This window comes from Cyprinodon tularosa, unplaced genomic scaffold (genome assembly GCF_016077235.1).
Source record: "Cyprinodon tularosa strain WSP-4 unplaced genomic scaffold, ASM1607723v1 ctg120, whole genome shotgun sequence".
Taxonomy (NCBI): domain Eukaryota; kingdom Metazoa; phylum Chordata; class Actinopteri; order Cyprinodontiformes; family Cyprinodontidae; genus Cyprinodon; species Cyprinodon tularosa.
In genome coordinates this window covers 711,821-727,956 of record NW_024038004.1, presented here as the reverse complement: position 1 = coordinate 727,956, position 16,136 = coordinate 711,821, and the positions used below count along the sequence as shown (strand labels likewise).

Genomic DNA, 16,136 nt, shown 5'->3' with positions numbered 1-16,136 from the left:
CAAACCTGTCTGTCTGACTCAGGGCTTGCCCTTTTCTTCCTTATTTCCTCATCTCAGTCAGTCAGCGAGGCCTTGTTTCTGCTTAACTGACTTGCAGCCACACCTGGTAACTCTGTCGTGTTGTCAGCATTCCTGCGCTGTAAAATTGTCATGCCAAACCACCCTAGCCTGGAGCACAGCCAACAGATCGAGTGCAGGAGGGCGGGAGATGAAACCCTGCCAATCAAGAGCGGGGTCACTCGTTTGACGAGTTTGTGATGAAAGAAGGAAAGTGAGCCGCAGCTATTGCTAAACGAAACGGAGAAAATCGTAATGCGCAGGACGTCCAAAAGATTGTGGCTTGGAAACTTCAACGCAGAGATGTTGACAGTTTATTGCCCGTATGGCTGACCAGAACATCCCCATTTCTCTAAACTCACAAGCCAGGGAAGAGAGTAGAAGTTTCCATTCGCCAGTCAGTCAGTCTCCCAGGCCCCTGTCTGTCTCCGTTGTAGGAAGATTACATGCAATACAATCTGTACAAGAATGTGCTGAGCTCAATCCATGATCACTGCTTGCAAACACGACGGTCCTCTGGTTCCTATTAAAGCTCATTGCTTCCATACTTCCGCTTCAGCCTAAAATAAAGATCCAAAACTGCCTGCAACTGAGTTCCAGCTCACTGGAATCAGAGGAGGGAAGGATTCAGTTTGATCTCTTCGTTTATAAAAACAGCCAATCATTCGGTGTCCTTTGACCAGGAAAAACATGCAAATTAACCCCATGAGGAGGGTGTGTTTGGTATAAGCAAACACTAATTATGGTCTGGTCAGAAAGTGGGGCAGTCTGGGGCTACTGAATCTCCAACACATCTATTGTAGTGTCAACAGCAATGATTTAATCAGCTCATATGGTCCAGAAAGATCTCTATAACAGTTTATATATACAGTGAGCCTGCCACAAGGCTGGAGGGGCAGTATCTCCACATTTATCATAAACTATCAAAAGGAAGCTTTTTGCAGGCTTCACCTCTCCAGTTTGGAATCCATAGTTCTCAAACTGTGGTGCATGTAACACTGGTGGAACCTGAGCTGCCTGTGGAGGGTCTCAAATGAAATGTTAGCATCAGTAAAATCTATTGCTTTTGTAAAAAAACTATGCTGATGAACTGAATAGGTACAATTTCTGGACAGTGGGCAACAAACAGCCTGCAGACACCATTTTTGACACCTTTAATCCAGTGAAATGCAACCTCATCAGACAAACTGAAGCACACAAACTAAAGTTTCATAAGCATGGCGGTAATGTTTTATTTTGTAGCCTGAGATACAAGAGACACCTTTGATTTTCCCCACTTAACTGTGTGGACTAAAAAAGTCCAAGTCCAATTGTGTGATTTCTTCAAATCTGTGAGTATAGGAGCACTTGAAAAAAAAGTTCAAAGCTTTTGGAATATAACAAGGGAGCTTCTTCAAACTCATCATATCATCTTTTTATTTTCCCCATATAAACTAAAGAAGGGGCGGATTGGCTGTAGGTTGGATGCACATTACCTCACCCACATGTTTGATTTACTGCAGATGTGGAGCAGAGTGAGAGAGCTTTTTTTCTTCTTCTCTGTAACGTCATAGAGGGCCCAACTTTGGGGCAACCACTGTGTTTACATAGTTTTACCTCCGTCTATCTTCCCCTCTTTTTCCCATCCACAGCGCCCCCACGCAACCCCACACACAATCTTTTGTCTGCCTCTGAAAGGGGGACTGTTTCACCTCTGTTCCATGGACTTTCACTGACCTGTTTTTCTTTCCCTTTTTATTACTCCATTCATCGCCCATTTGCGGCATCCCTCCCCCCAACACCACCCTCAGCCCTATATGACTAACATTTGCATTGCTCCGTCAGTCGAGCTACACAAGTCATTTCTCTCAGAAACCCAGGGAGTGCGAGTCATTAAGACTCCAGTGGAAAATCAGACAAAGAATTATATATTTGTGTTGGAAACTGACAAGATTTAACGAGGAGCTAATTAAAATAAATCAATAGCACTGCGGCACGCTTGTGCTCCATCTCCTTATTCTTGGTCTGATCCTCTGCATCACTGAGATGGGGCACTGCAGTGTGAAGTGCAATGCTTGGCTACTGATGGTTTAAACTTTAAATAAGGTTTTAACTAGCACCAATAAATAAGTTAAAAAGAAATCCCCTAAATCCGTCATTATAGTTTACATCAGATGGAAAGATAAACATAGCTGCTGCTATTTACCCTCCCCATCGAGCACCGTCTACCCTCTTCCCCCTGTCCAGAGAGGGCATGTCAGCTCTGGGCCCTGCAGTCCAGCGGCCTGACCCCTACAGGGCGGGCTGTGCGGCCCCAGCTGCTGACTGTCCGTCAAACACCTCCAGAAAAGTGTCGGGCAAGGAAGACCACGCTTGTTGCCCCTTTGATCCGGCAAGCAGCAGCTGCTGCTCCACACAGCAGCACTTTGTTTCTCCGTCTCCTCACCCTGCTCTGTCCTACGGCACAAAAACTCTCAATCCGGTTCAGAAGTGGAGGGTGAGAAAGCAAAGGAAAGTGGGGGTTATGATAGGGAGGGAGTTAAAAAAAATAGAAAAAACATTTTTTTTCCTTCACAACAGCATCAACAAGCTCTGACAATGTCGGTAGGGTTTTTTTCTCGGCCTCGACACAGCTCTCAGGCATCTTCTGCCTGATGCTTTACCCTCCATTTTCCTTTAGAGATATGATAGTTATTGTTTAAATCAGCCAAGGTGAATAGAGTGGACTGAGGCCAAGTCTACCCCAGGCGTCAACACACCTGTATAAAGGAGGCCTTATTGTAGCAACCAAGCATGGCTAACCTGCCCTAGCTGTTTTTTTTCTTAAGTAAGAAAGAAGTCTAGCCCTGCATCTTTTTTTCTCTTGTTATCAGCCAGAGCCTTAGTAATTTCTCATATTAACTTGTTTGTCTTTAGAGGTTGATAGCTATGCACAGGTGTACCTTCTGCATGCTGATTAACTAAAAATAAAATCCTCAAAACTTTTTTTTTAAACTGCTGTTTTCCTCATTTCTTGATCAATATGTTCTCTAACATAGCGCTGAAGCCTTCAAATGGTCTCACTGAAATTTATCTTGGTGCTATCATAGGAAAAGAAACTTAATGACAACACACACCAAACATATTGGATTATGGTTGTAACATTACAAAATTTTAAAATTATTGAGGGGTCTGGACATTTTTCACAGGGTAAAGTAGATAAGAGGGTTGAGGACTTACTGTATATATAAAACGTACAGTACAATATAGTACAACAAAAATGTTTATATGCGCAGAAACATACTTTCCACCTAAATTGGATTTACAAACAGCTCTGTAGTATTTTTTTTTTTTTTAATGGCTGTGCCAATATCAGCTCCCTGTCAATGGAGTTTGACAGAGACCATCAGCGCTGGGAGCTAAGACTCACTTCTCATAAACCAGTTTCTCACCTCATGACAGGATGAGGGCTTCCTGCCTTCATGCTGCTCCAGAAAAGAATTACTCACAAACTGGCTCTCGTTCACACACACACACACAGACTGCAGTGGAGAGACTATCATTACACCAACCTATCCATCAGTGTTCTTCAGATAAGTGGGTGTTCTTACAAGAACACCTTACTTTCTCAGTTTTGAAGTGTGCCCACATTTTCCACCCTTTCCCCCCACAGTGCCACCTTTGTACGCCTCTGTGGGGAGAGCAGTTATAATCTCCGTTTTCAGCCACTTTTTCCTGCTATCATCCAAATGTGTGGCTTTTTTAAGCCTCTCCATCTCTCTTGCATTATCTTTCCATCTCTTATTTCCTTCACCCCTCTCTTTGTCTCCTGCTCTGTCATCTTATGCTCTCTTTTATTCTCAACCTCTTTTCCCTCCCGGTGCCTGGTAATCGAGTGAGAGATTCAGTGACTGTGTGACTCCCCTTATTGTCAGATATCAAACAGGGTGGCTTTGTGGATTACCAGGGGAGGCAGATAATGACATGATAGAGGCGTGATATTTCAAACAAAATTGAGTGTCAATTGCCTGCTTCGTCTAGGCAACACAAGTGTCTGCATTTCAGCAGCCAGGCAGGAAATAAGGCCAATCTCTTTCTTTTTGGTACACATCAAACATCTCTCTCTCTCCCTCCTTTATGACTAAAACGGTTTAATTTTAAAGTGAAGGAAAGTCCTGCCCAAAGCAACACTTATACCCTTATGTGGAATAAATACAATTTAGATAAACAACTGTTTATTTTTCCTATATTTAAAAGTGAATAACAAATGTTAGAGCTGAACTAGTTTCAGGTAAGATCTGTTTCTATATTTTTAGCTCCATCGCTTATTAAAAGTTTGCCTGCGCACACTAAGTCCTCCATTGCATACACTCACATACTGCATACACATGTTTGGATTTGCACATGTTTGCAAAGGGAATGTCAACTCAGTTTTCCTGTCTTCCCAGCAATGAAGTGATTTCCATCATGCCCATTTCAAAGATGCGTCGGGGCGTCTGAATTCACCTATTTGTGACCACAAGCTTCATCAGTTAAATGCAGGCAGCTTGCCTCTGACTTCCCATACTGAATAATTAATAAGAGTTTCAGTTGCACATAACTGCCCTGACATACATACGCTTCAGCAGACACACACACACACAGAAGTGGTGGGGCAATCAGAAGTGGAGTTTAGGGCTAAAAAGCTCAGCAGCAGGGTAGTGATATAAATAGCAGTTGTTTGTGGAGGGGACTGCTGGCAGAAGCGGCGGTGACACTGTGGAGCAGACCACAGGGACTGTGATGTGACTGGTGGCCTGAAGCAAGCCCTCTGCCTCTCAGATCAGCTCTACCACAGGCTGTGTGCAGCTTTGACCGGCCCGCCTCACATGTGACAGCCTTAAACAAATACAACAAAGGCACAGTCAGTTCAGCCTTCACTGTGGTGTATGGCCCTTGAATTTCAGTCTCTGAACTGTCATGTGTGATTCTCTAGTAACATCCTCAAAATACAGAAGTTGGGGAAAAAAACGGTGAAAGAAATAAGGAATAGAAATCAGCATCTAACATTGTTTTTGACAACTTTTTTTGTCAAATCCCCTTTTTATACGACCCGTGAGAATGCAGAGGGGAGCCTACCAGTCTCTCTTTTTGGAGCAAGAACTAAAAGATTAGAACCTCAAAACGTACAAGGGGATAGAGTTAGCACCACATGCTAACAGGGATTCTCAGTTTATACATCTCAGTATGGATGAGAAGTGTATATTGTATATGAATGCATATGGAATAAGGTAATTGAATCCCCCTACTATTTCTCCACTCCCTGCATTTTGTTATGCATTCCTGGTATTGCTAATTCCTACAGTAACTCCCTACAAACATGCACTTTTTAAAAAGCATGCATGGCTTACTTTTGTTTTTATCCAGAATACATTCGGATAAACGAAACGGAGAAAGACTTAGACCCAATTCTGTCAATTGTGCTCTATATTTACTTAAATTCAAGTTAAGTTATGCACTATAAATTATATTACAAATAAATGAACAATTGGTAGCATCACATCGTATTTAGGGGTATCAGTGTAATATTCTTACAACTCCTGTTCTCCTTATTTGTATTCTATTTAGCTTTTTAATTTGATTCTAAGAGGCAAAATCTTTTGCCAATGCCTCCTATTTGCGGACTATAACCAATGGGTTCCTAAAATAACAAATACCTCATCTATAGCAGGTCCAAACAACTTGAACAAATGACTACAATGATTTATAGAGTCTTCCATAATAGTCTTATTGGCCTACACTTCAAAGCCACAGAGGGCACTAGAGCCAGAAATCACACACACACATACACACCAGGTAATAATAATACACTATAGTGTTGTTAAAGATGTGATTACAACTCTTTCCCTTTTTATATCCCAAAACACTCACTTTCACTGAAAGGAGTAGGGTCAAGGTAGCTGGGGGTTCTTTGAAATGTGACAGCACATAAACAAAGCAAAGACAAAACATGGCGTGGCTGAATCAACTGGTGTGAAAGAGGGAAGGTGACGTGTTCAAGGAGGAGGTTAAGAAAAACAGAAGAGTGAAAGAATAAGCATGCCTGGACAGAGAGGAAATACCTCATTGAGGTTCACAGAGTTTAAAAAGCTCACGTAAAAGAAGGAACTCCTGTCCTTTTCTGTTCCAACACATGAACATACACAGAGACCCCTGAGGCCATTCTGTTCTACCTGGTCACCTTTATCCCTCTTAGTCTCTCCAACCCCACCCTCCTCCACATACGCAGCATCCTGGCATCCTATTCACAGCAATGCAGAGGCACAGCAGTGGCGGCCTTTGGATAACACGCACATCCTCCGGCTATCGCACTCAGCAGATAAAACTAATTATTCCAAATCTATTCTGTCAGGTTGTCTGATCCTCTGGGGCTTTGGTGTAATTTCTTCATTCACTCTTTGTCAAAGGTCCTCTCTTGGTCATAAAGCGCAAAATGACCAGGAACCTGTGCAGGCTCACCTCAAAAGTAAAACAAAGCTACAAGACATAAAGACATGTTCACAGCAGCTAAAATGCTCAACTTTCTCTGTGAATAAGGCCCTTACTAACTGCCCTGATTATTGCTTAAAATCAGACATCACTGTTTTGACATGACCAAGGATATTTTATCCAATCAGTCGATGAAACATACATGAGCTCGGCCAGATTGCAATAACAACACTCTTCTGTGTAGAAGTAGATACTGTATGCAGAAAACTTAAAGCTAGATACAACCATCATCAGTCAAATGTTTAGAAACAGAGTCAGAGGTAGCACAATAGTTGGAAGTAGATGTTTGGAAGAAAACAATTTACTTCTGAGACATTCTGCTTATTTATTAAGGCTTCTATAACAGAGACCTAGACTTCCATGGTGAGAAATTGTTTCATTCATAAACAAAAAATCTGTCATTATAGTTTAAAGATTTGCTAAAGTTAATGTATTTTCAAAAGTTTTTGATCTGAAATTTACACAAATCCAGAATTTCCCCATTGTGGGAAAAATAAAGTGATTTTCTATTCTATTTTATTCTACAAACTGATGGTGTATTTCTACCTAAAATTACTTCAGCAATCAAACACATCACAAAAGCCTAAAGCACACCTTTAAATGTGAACTAGGAGCGATGAAAAGCAGATATTCATATGTTTCGTCCTTTTTTGGTGTCTGCCATTGGTTCTACGGTAAAGTTTAGCTCTAAATAATGATAAGAAACATGAGGCTTTCTAACTGTACACCCTGAAAACCATCCATACAGATGAGCTCTAAAGGCAAATGGAAGCTCATAAAAAGGGATTCGACTCTATAGACTTTGCATTTTATCTTTCAGCAGTTTGCCCCTTTATGAGCCAAGGACCTCTACAGTGGGATGTATTGGGGGTGGGATGGCAGAGACACGACAAGGATGACAGTAAGGATGTAAAGGAGGAAGAATAAGAATGAGGCACAGGTTGAGGGAATGAGATAGAGGAGTGGCAGGGTCACAAATCTTGCTGCTATTCCAGTACGTGACATCTTCGCTCGTTTGCGGCTGCTCATTAACAAACAATACTGCTGTGAAATTGGTTTAATGACAAAGTAATAAAATTGCTATTCTGCTCACAGACGGCCTGAGGCACAGGGAGATTCGAGCAGGCTTACTGTGGCTGCCCGTCTGCATTTAGCTGCTTGTTCATGAAAATAGAATCCCAACACTTGACTTCTCACAACCACTGACTTTTTTTTTTCCTTTTTAAGTTTTTTTTTCCTCGTCTTACAAATGAAATAAATTAACCTACTTTCCTTCCTTGTATTCTCTTTGAATCCTCCCTCTCCCACACTCTCACCCTCTTGCTCTCCTTGCTCTCTCTAGTGTATTCTCTCAATCTTTCTCTGGTTCTCACCCCTGGTTCAGAAATTACCATCCTAAAATAAAAAAAATAAATAAATAAAAAAAGAGAACTGCCCACGCAAAGCAGCCTGACTTCATCTCAAACGTAGAGCCCTGGTTATTAAACGACCCACCAATAAAACCAAGCCATTGAGGAATAAAAGAGCCAAAGGAGCAAAGGAGTACAAAGACCTCCCTCCTCCCATCTCTCTCCATCTCTTTCGCTCTCTAATGCTTTCTCTGTAATGCGTCTTTTAGCGCTTCGCCTCTCTGTCTTGCCTCGTCTGGCTTCGTTCTGCTTGCATGCCGTCTTAGCTGGGAGAATTCCACAGCCTTGGAGAGTCTATGTAATGGGAAAACAAGTAAAAAGGCATTAATTTTTTCTTTCCCTTCCTTGTGCATGATCGCCCAACATGGCCAGCGTTATTAAATCCACCACCTGTTTTTCATAATCGCACACTCACACAGAGGTGGGCACCGGACTCTCTCCACAGCCTTGGTGGGTGTCCATGCCACAGTATGACCCAATGTGCCCCCAGTGCCTGATAAAGTGGGAGTGGGCTCTGTTAATTACACTGAAAATTTTTAACAGGGCTCCCGCACTCACACACAACACATGCTGTACACTTGGAGCAGACGTAAACACGGTGGCACACATTAGCATCAGCTGTTTAATGCTCCCATGGCTTACCCTGTGAGTAAAGCATGTGTCTGGATTCTGCTGTGAGCAGCTATTTGGATCTGTGACAAACCTCTGAAAATCAAAATGAAACCCGGTGCGTCGGGGAGTCTGCTTCATATTGACGGTGCCAATAATGAGAATATGTGTTTCGAAACGAGTTTCTTCATCCAAAACTGATAAAATGGGATTATTATTATGGCATCAAGGAGGCAGCCAGATCAAATGAACTTAGTGGGCTGAGGGTGTTAGTAGGGGGGCTTGCACTTGGGATCTGACAACAGAGTCAATTCTGCTAATTAACTGCCAATTAGCGGTCCCTAAATGAGAGGGATCATAAAGCCTATGTTGGCAGCGTCTTGATAGTCTCTCCTTTTAGTTAGATGCACATATACACTCACTCTAGCACAACAGCGCAGCTCAAAGATTCACAAACACACACACATCCTAAACCTCTCCACACTCCGGCTGTATATTTAGAAGGTCTGGGGTACGAGAGGGCTGCTTCTGAGAGTCCCAGTTGACTGCCAAAAAAAGCCATGACATTTTCATCTGGGTCAAAGTTAGAGAGATAACCAGCAAATTCCCTTAACTAGCCACCAGAGTGGCAGAAAAAATTATGAAAATCTATGGCAGACATGTGGAGAGCGAAGAGGCAGGGGTGGGGGGGTAAGGGTGGGGGGGACCTTAAAAGCCTGTAAGTGTGTGATTCATGAGGCTTAAATACTTGAAAGAATGTGGAGAAAAAAAGGCCGCTAGGCCAATTTCACAACTTTGTTACATTTGGAAAATATTAGTTATTGTTAATTTGCATTTCATAACGCATTTGTCTGCCAAGCCAGAGAATCATAAAAATATCATAAAAAAATCATAAAAGCAAGTGTTCCTAAGTGTCTCATTGGGCATTAAATGGGGGTGGAAAATACCTTTCTGGTGGAGGAATGCTTTCTGTTTTTCTGTGTTGTTCTCACATGATCCAAACAAATGTGTTTTATCATTAAAATTCCGCTTGTAAACCTAAACAAAGCTACGAACCTCTGGGGATATAAGTGAAAAACTATAAAAGGATCCTTGTTTTTTAAGTAGGGATTAAAACGGAAGATCTGAGCAGTGATGGAGCACAGCTGTGAGGGGAGCTAAAGAGTTTAGAGATATTACAGCAGTTTATGTTTGCACAATCTGAGAAAAAAATCAGATGTTGACATAAATAGGCTAATTTCTGAAAGCCAGATGATACAGGGATGCATTTGATATTAAACTAAGATTTCTATGGATATTTTAAAAATCTCTAACGAAGCAAAGTTCCTAATTGCTGGTCTACTATTAGTGATTTTTTTTTTGTCGATGATAGAGATGAATTTATGCAAAAATGACCTTGTTAATGACCTTTTATGTGTCCAATTTTTGCAAACCTGGACTCAAAGCTTTGCAAATGTGATGAATCTCATTAATCTGGACTTTCTCTAACATTACAGTGTTTTTCAGTTGGAGATAGTACCAGAAACTTAGGTTTATAAATGTTTTGCTGTTCAAGCCAAAGCTCCAAACATGAAATTTTTCTCCACACATCATTAACAAAAAATTTATTTTCAAATCATCTTGAGACGGTTTATAAAAACTGACAAACCAAATTACTTTTATAACACTTTAGAAAACTGCTGCACATAAAAAAGTTGTCAGCAGGAGATAAATGTTAATTTATTAAGTATGTGTCAAGTCATGTATATTTAAAATAATAAATATAGGGCAAAGCATATTTTAGATTACCTGTTGTCACAACATTCTAAAAGCTTTCCTAACCAAGTTATCTCAGTGTTGGAGCAGCATATTGAAGCTGCCCTGGGGGCACTTTTAACTTGACTGAGTTTTCAGTTTAGCGAAGTCTTTTAGTGGTTACTAAGCTTCTCGCCACAGTGAAATAACTTATAACCTTGACTATATTTTGCTAACCATAGACATGGTGACAGCACCAAAAAACATTAGAGTAAGATTTCTTTTTGCTTTTTAGTTATATTTCCACATAAGATCCAAAGGAGCTACATTGTTGTTGTTTATTAAACCCAAGTTTGGGAACCACTGAAATATTGGAGTAAAACTTGGAATCCATTAATGCCTTTTCCTAAATAGGTCATATTGATATTAGGTTTAAAATATGTTTACAGGGACATTCCTCATAATTTTCAGCCAATATCTCCTTTTAAATCTTATCTTTCTTGGTTTTTCTAATCACCTTTTTTAGCAGCCAGCAACTAGGAGCAGTCTTTGAAGTACATGTTAGTCAGGTAATATGATGTTGTTAAGGCGGAGCTTCTGCTCATAGATGTTTATTCTTTCAATGAAATAACAATCAGTGCACCATGGCCTACCCTGAATGGCTGCAGAGATTTAGCCTATTTCATCTCCTCAATGGGCACAGGCAGCTTGGCGCCGTCGTCTGGCGGATATCCTTCCCTTATCATGTGACCTGTGCTCTGACAAGGGCCAAAGGTTGGCTGCGATCCGCCCCTATGTCTTAATAACTCACTCATTGTATTGCTTTCTGCCGCTAATTAGAGCCTCTCCCCAGTGCATGTATGTGTGTGTGTTTGTGTCTGTGCATGTAGTCTCCCCCTTGGCTGTGGAGAGGAGGCACAGAAGTAAAAATAGAGTGTGGCTTACTGCCCTCTTTATTGTTATTAGTGCTCCAGTGGCACAGCAGTCAGTCATCACAGATGCCAAGAAATGACATATTCGTTCTCTGACTTGCTCTGCCTCTCCCTCTGCCACAAAAACGACTGCCTGTGAGATGAGGGAGTAAGGACAGGATGATTTCCTTCCCTTTTTTTAAAGATGTTGTTTCTCTCAGTCATCTGTCATAACCGTCATTTCTCAGACTCATGAAACAGCCCCCCCCCAAATGTGTGTGCCGCCTTGCCTTGGCATTGCTGCTGAGGTAAATAATGGCAGGGTCGTTGGTTTTGTAGGTTTATGGAAGTGAGTGAGGGCCCATCGTGCTGGGTCTGACACTGTGACATGAAAGGAATCGGTCAGGCTCCATTTAGCACAGACTGATAGCAGGACACCAGGAGCTGCTGAGACAGGCAAATACGAGGCCAGATACTGTAAACTGTAAACGCATCAGCGTGCAGACACGGGTGCAATGAAAGACACAGCCTTCACCTTTTCCAGACCATGCCTCAAATATGTCTTAGATGTACAACCAGCAGGAAAAACTGGTTTAACTAATGGGGTACAGACATGTGCATGAACAATTGCTTCCTGTTGTAATGTGTATAGCCTGCACAAACACTCTTTTGGAACTATTAACAGAATAATCAAGCCCTCCTCCTCATCTGCTCAGCACCAGCAAGGCACGATTGTGGACTTTAACCTCTTCCTTTGCTCTTGATTAACGTTGAACAGCTAATGGGGTGTGGGCTACAAGCAGGTGAGGCTGTTAGCTAATGATATGCACTAGATACTGAAGCAGGTGGAGCGTGTCGGCAGAACTAACACAAAAGACTTCAAACCATCTGGGTTTTGTTTTCCGAGTGTACAGGTGAGCGGCAGGTTAACGTACAGGGAGGGTACGGGTTCAGAGAGGTTTGACGGGGTAAAAGGGGGAAAAAAGCAAGATGCACTGTCCATTGAGTATCAAACAGTGCGCCGTTGTGCCCTCGCCGGGCTGTGATTGTGCCGGAGGACAAAGCCCTGATTCAGCACATCCTTTCCCCAAGGGAGAACTCTGGTAACCGAAGACGGCGGCCATCCCCTCCCATACGCCGCCCCCACTCATCCTCTCCTTCTATCTCTCCCTTCGTCTGTTTCTGTCTCCCTAGGCCCCTCTTTGGCCGGTAACGTCACAGAAGCCGTGCATCAAAGGGAACTGCAGAACAATGTGAGGGCCAGCCAAGAATTTGGAAAGCTGCTCTTTTTCTTTTTATCAGCTCTTTTTATAACTCAGAAAAACTCCAGTTCATCCCCATATGGGCCATATGAGGACTGAGTAAAACCAGAAATAAATCAGCATAGAACAATTTAACTTACTAGTATGGAAAGTGAGACATGGAAAACTCCATCTGCCCACCTCTCCTTCCCTGTAACACATCCCTTAATCTGGACGCGTCCTGTGCTGACAACTAAGAGTGCAGCACTGATAGCATGTAGACCAAATTTCTTTTCTTCTTTAGTATCTCACTTAGTTGGTAAATGTAATTGATAATGTAATTAAATGTCAGCTCTACAGTTGTATACATTAATGTATGAATAATTCTACAATTTATTATATGCATATAAACATGCAACTACTGCAACTGGTAAAAACAAAAAAAACAAAACAAACATATGAGTTGCTGTAACATTTAATTTCCCTTTGGGAGTCTTTTTGAATTGAAAACTATTCATTTGTCATGTTATAAAGTTGCGCTATTATGTATTTAATTTGAATTTAATGTGATAAAGCAGTACTAAGTAGTGCATTATACATTTCAGTCTCTATATCTACTAAGCTGGTAGAAATATATTTGCAAACAAAACATCTTCTAATTATATAAATATACACTAGTTTGTGCTGATCTATGACATGTACAAAGTGGATTGCCATTATGTGACAACGTATAAAAAAGGGTACGCATACTTTTTAAGGCTGAAAAAGATGTGTTTGGATAAAATGAGTATGATGCCTAAATTTCATAACTGAAGAAATGACAGGGACTCCACCTATATCTATCTAACTCTCTATCTGTCCCTCTGTCTCTTCTCCTCCCAGTCTAGCCTAGTATTTCTGCATTAATCACCATGACATAGGCAAGGCAACTCAATTTTCTGCTCCTGTAGGTAAGGTGCACAACGTGGCATTAGGCATGAAACAGGCAAGCGGGGGCTAATCTTTGGTTACTGGTGTAATTGAAATGCTATCCACACTGTAGGGTGCATTAAAGTCTGATAACAACAGTTCCTGTGGCCAATTTAAGGAGCTTGACTTCCCCTGGCTATAAGGGAATAAAGCAAAAAGGTGTGTATGAGAGACAGAGCCATTTTGGGTCGGAGGGGGTAGGAAGACGAAGGGAGGCGTAGGGAGAGGTGGGGTGGTGGCTGATAGATAAGGCTGACAAACCCAGCTAATTCTGCAGAAATGTTTCTCATTGTGATACGGTAGTGATGAGGGGGGGTAAAATGAATCACAGAACCAAAAAATCAATTGACCCTCGGGTGGCTTGTCAGGCTGTGAGGCTGATAAACCTAAAAGCTTCGTTAATGTCGGCCTGCCTGTATCCAACAGATAGAGCACTTTGTAAATGAACCCGCTTTGATAAATATATTAAGGAAAGCTGTGAATAAAAGGCACAGACTTGTCATTTGTAAATAGAACCCCCGCTACATGGAATTAGAATGATAAAATGGGGTTCCATATAATTAAGTTTGTGTAAGACCTGAAATCCGTGCAAATACCTTCCTGGAATTTTGAAAGGAGGCTGTCAGTTCAATTAATCTGAACATCAGCCTGAGAATGTACTGAACAAAATTAAGCCCCAGATAAAACCTGGGCTAGTATTTTGATAAGTAATTCCTGTATCATTTCTTTGCTTCTGTGATCATTTTATTTAATCCACCACCCCCAGTTATGTGCTAAGCCATCTACAAAGACCCTGCTGGCCAGGCCACCAAAACCTTAATCCACCGTATAGCTCGTGTAAAATGGGGAGGGGGTGGAAGGCAGTTTTGCCTGTTGTGGGGCATTGGTGGCAGTGCTAGGTATGGTTATTTTTTTAGGGGATGAAGGGGCGGGGTAGGTATGGGAGCTGAATGGACAGCTTATGATCTCTGCTGCTTTCAGTATATCACAGAATACATATGCATCAAACTGTAAGTATCACAGCCTCAGCTGCATGACACTGGACCGATAACACTACAACATCGCAGTAGCTCAAACACAATAAGGCTACAAAGGCTGTCTCTGTCTGTGAGTGTGTATCTATGATGGGGAGGGATGTACATAAACGGTTTTCACACTTTAGGAGCATTACCCGTCATGGCTGGTGGGTAGACGTGGAGGCAAATGCTTTTGAAAATAAAAGGCAGAACGATGCTGGTGGTGGAGATAGGGAGAGCAGAAATCTTGACTCACCAGTTGTTTACTTGTAAGATGGTGAGCCCCGTGTCTTGGGCTAGCTGCTTCTTCTGCTCTTCAGAAGGGTATGGATGCTGCAGTAGACAGAGGAAATACAAACACTCATGAGCTACTTTGACATAACGATTAACAAGAGTATTTATTTTATAAATATTCAGGAACAAGCCCCAATGTATTTAATTAGACTTTTATGTAATAGACCAAAACAAAGTGGTGCATAATAGCGAAGTGGAGGGAAAATGATAGCACATGGCACACGTCTCAATTTAAATATAAACAGGATTACTATTAGCTATGTGTTGCATAAATCTGGTCTTTAAGGGAATGTGAAAAAAGAAAGTCAAAGGAGCTTCAGTCTGACAGAAAACAGGTTGAAGACTACATGCAAAATGCTGGTGGAGGCACCTGTAGACACAAGCCCCACAGTACAACATGGTGGTGGCAGCATCATGCTGTAGGCATGCTTTTTTTTAAAGACAACAAGGATGTTCGAAGTAACACTTTGGCTGGCTGAAGCTAAATGCAGAAAGATTCTGGACACAAACCAACCACAGACTACAAAACCCTTAAGATTGGTTGGATGTTTACCTAGTTGGACAACTGCCATAAATATATAGCTTCAGCAACAATAACGTGGTTTAGATCACTGTATATCATTTTTTTTAACTGGCCCAGGCAGAGTCTAGATCTAAATACCATTTAAAACTGTAGTAACACTTGAACATCTATAATCAGATATGCTGTTCATCTTATTGGGATGACCATAAGATGTTATACAAGAAAAAATGGGTAAACATGAACACAAATAACCTCTTAATTTGAAAAGATTGTAGAAATATATTTAACATAATTGTAGAAGTAGTTCAAACATGACGCTGCCATCATCATGCCCTGCACAGCTTCATCCCATACTTGGTGTTGATCTATCACATTAAAACTCAGTAAATAAAAAGAAAAAATATTTTAAGAGCTATGACCCCTTTTGCTTGGCACCATGTGAGTCAAGTTGCCTGCTGCTAAACATCGCTGTATGAATGCAATATTTTCCTGCGTTTGTTGCATTGTGTAATCTAAGACTGCACCTACTCGTGACCTCCACCCAACCCTGCCACTCCCTTACACGGTATGGATGTTCTGGATACACGACGTAACCCCTTCTTGCACACAATCATGCACAAAATTCTGCAATAAACAAGCCAGAGCTAGCAGAACGAGTTTGTCAAAACTGTGAGCTATAATAGCCCTGTTTCAAAACCCCAACGTGCTCACAGAGAAGAAAAGTTAAGCATATAACGTACATTCTGAAAGTACACGTTGCTTACAAAGCTAAGGGACATACTTATAGACATACACATGTGAAAAGGTTTTAAAGCGGGCCCAACACAGATATTATGTCTGGGAATCCTTTCATAATGCCAGGCAACAAAATGAGTGGGAGCAGATTT

The 16,136-nt window shown here is 41.5% G+C and overlaps 1 protein-coding gene across 8 annotated transcripts in view; it reads right to left on the bottom strand.

Annotated features, from left to right (window-relative positions):
- The window catches only part of meis2a (Meis homeobox 2a), an 89,464-nt gene that overhangs the window by 14,766 nt on the left and 58,562 nt on the right, over nt 1-16,136 (bottom strand). For all 8 annotated transcript variants that reach the window (XM_038272628.1, XM_038272652.1, XM_038272636.1 and 5 more), the window contains exon 9: nt 14,689-14,765. In XM_038272628.1, the coding sequence (XP_038128556.1) occupies nt 14,689-14,765 (77 nt within the window). The remainder of the gene's footprint in view (nt 1-14,688; nt 14,766-16,136) is intronic.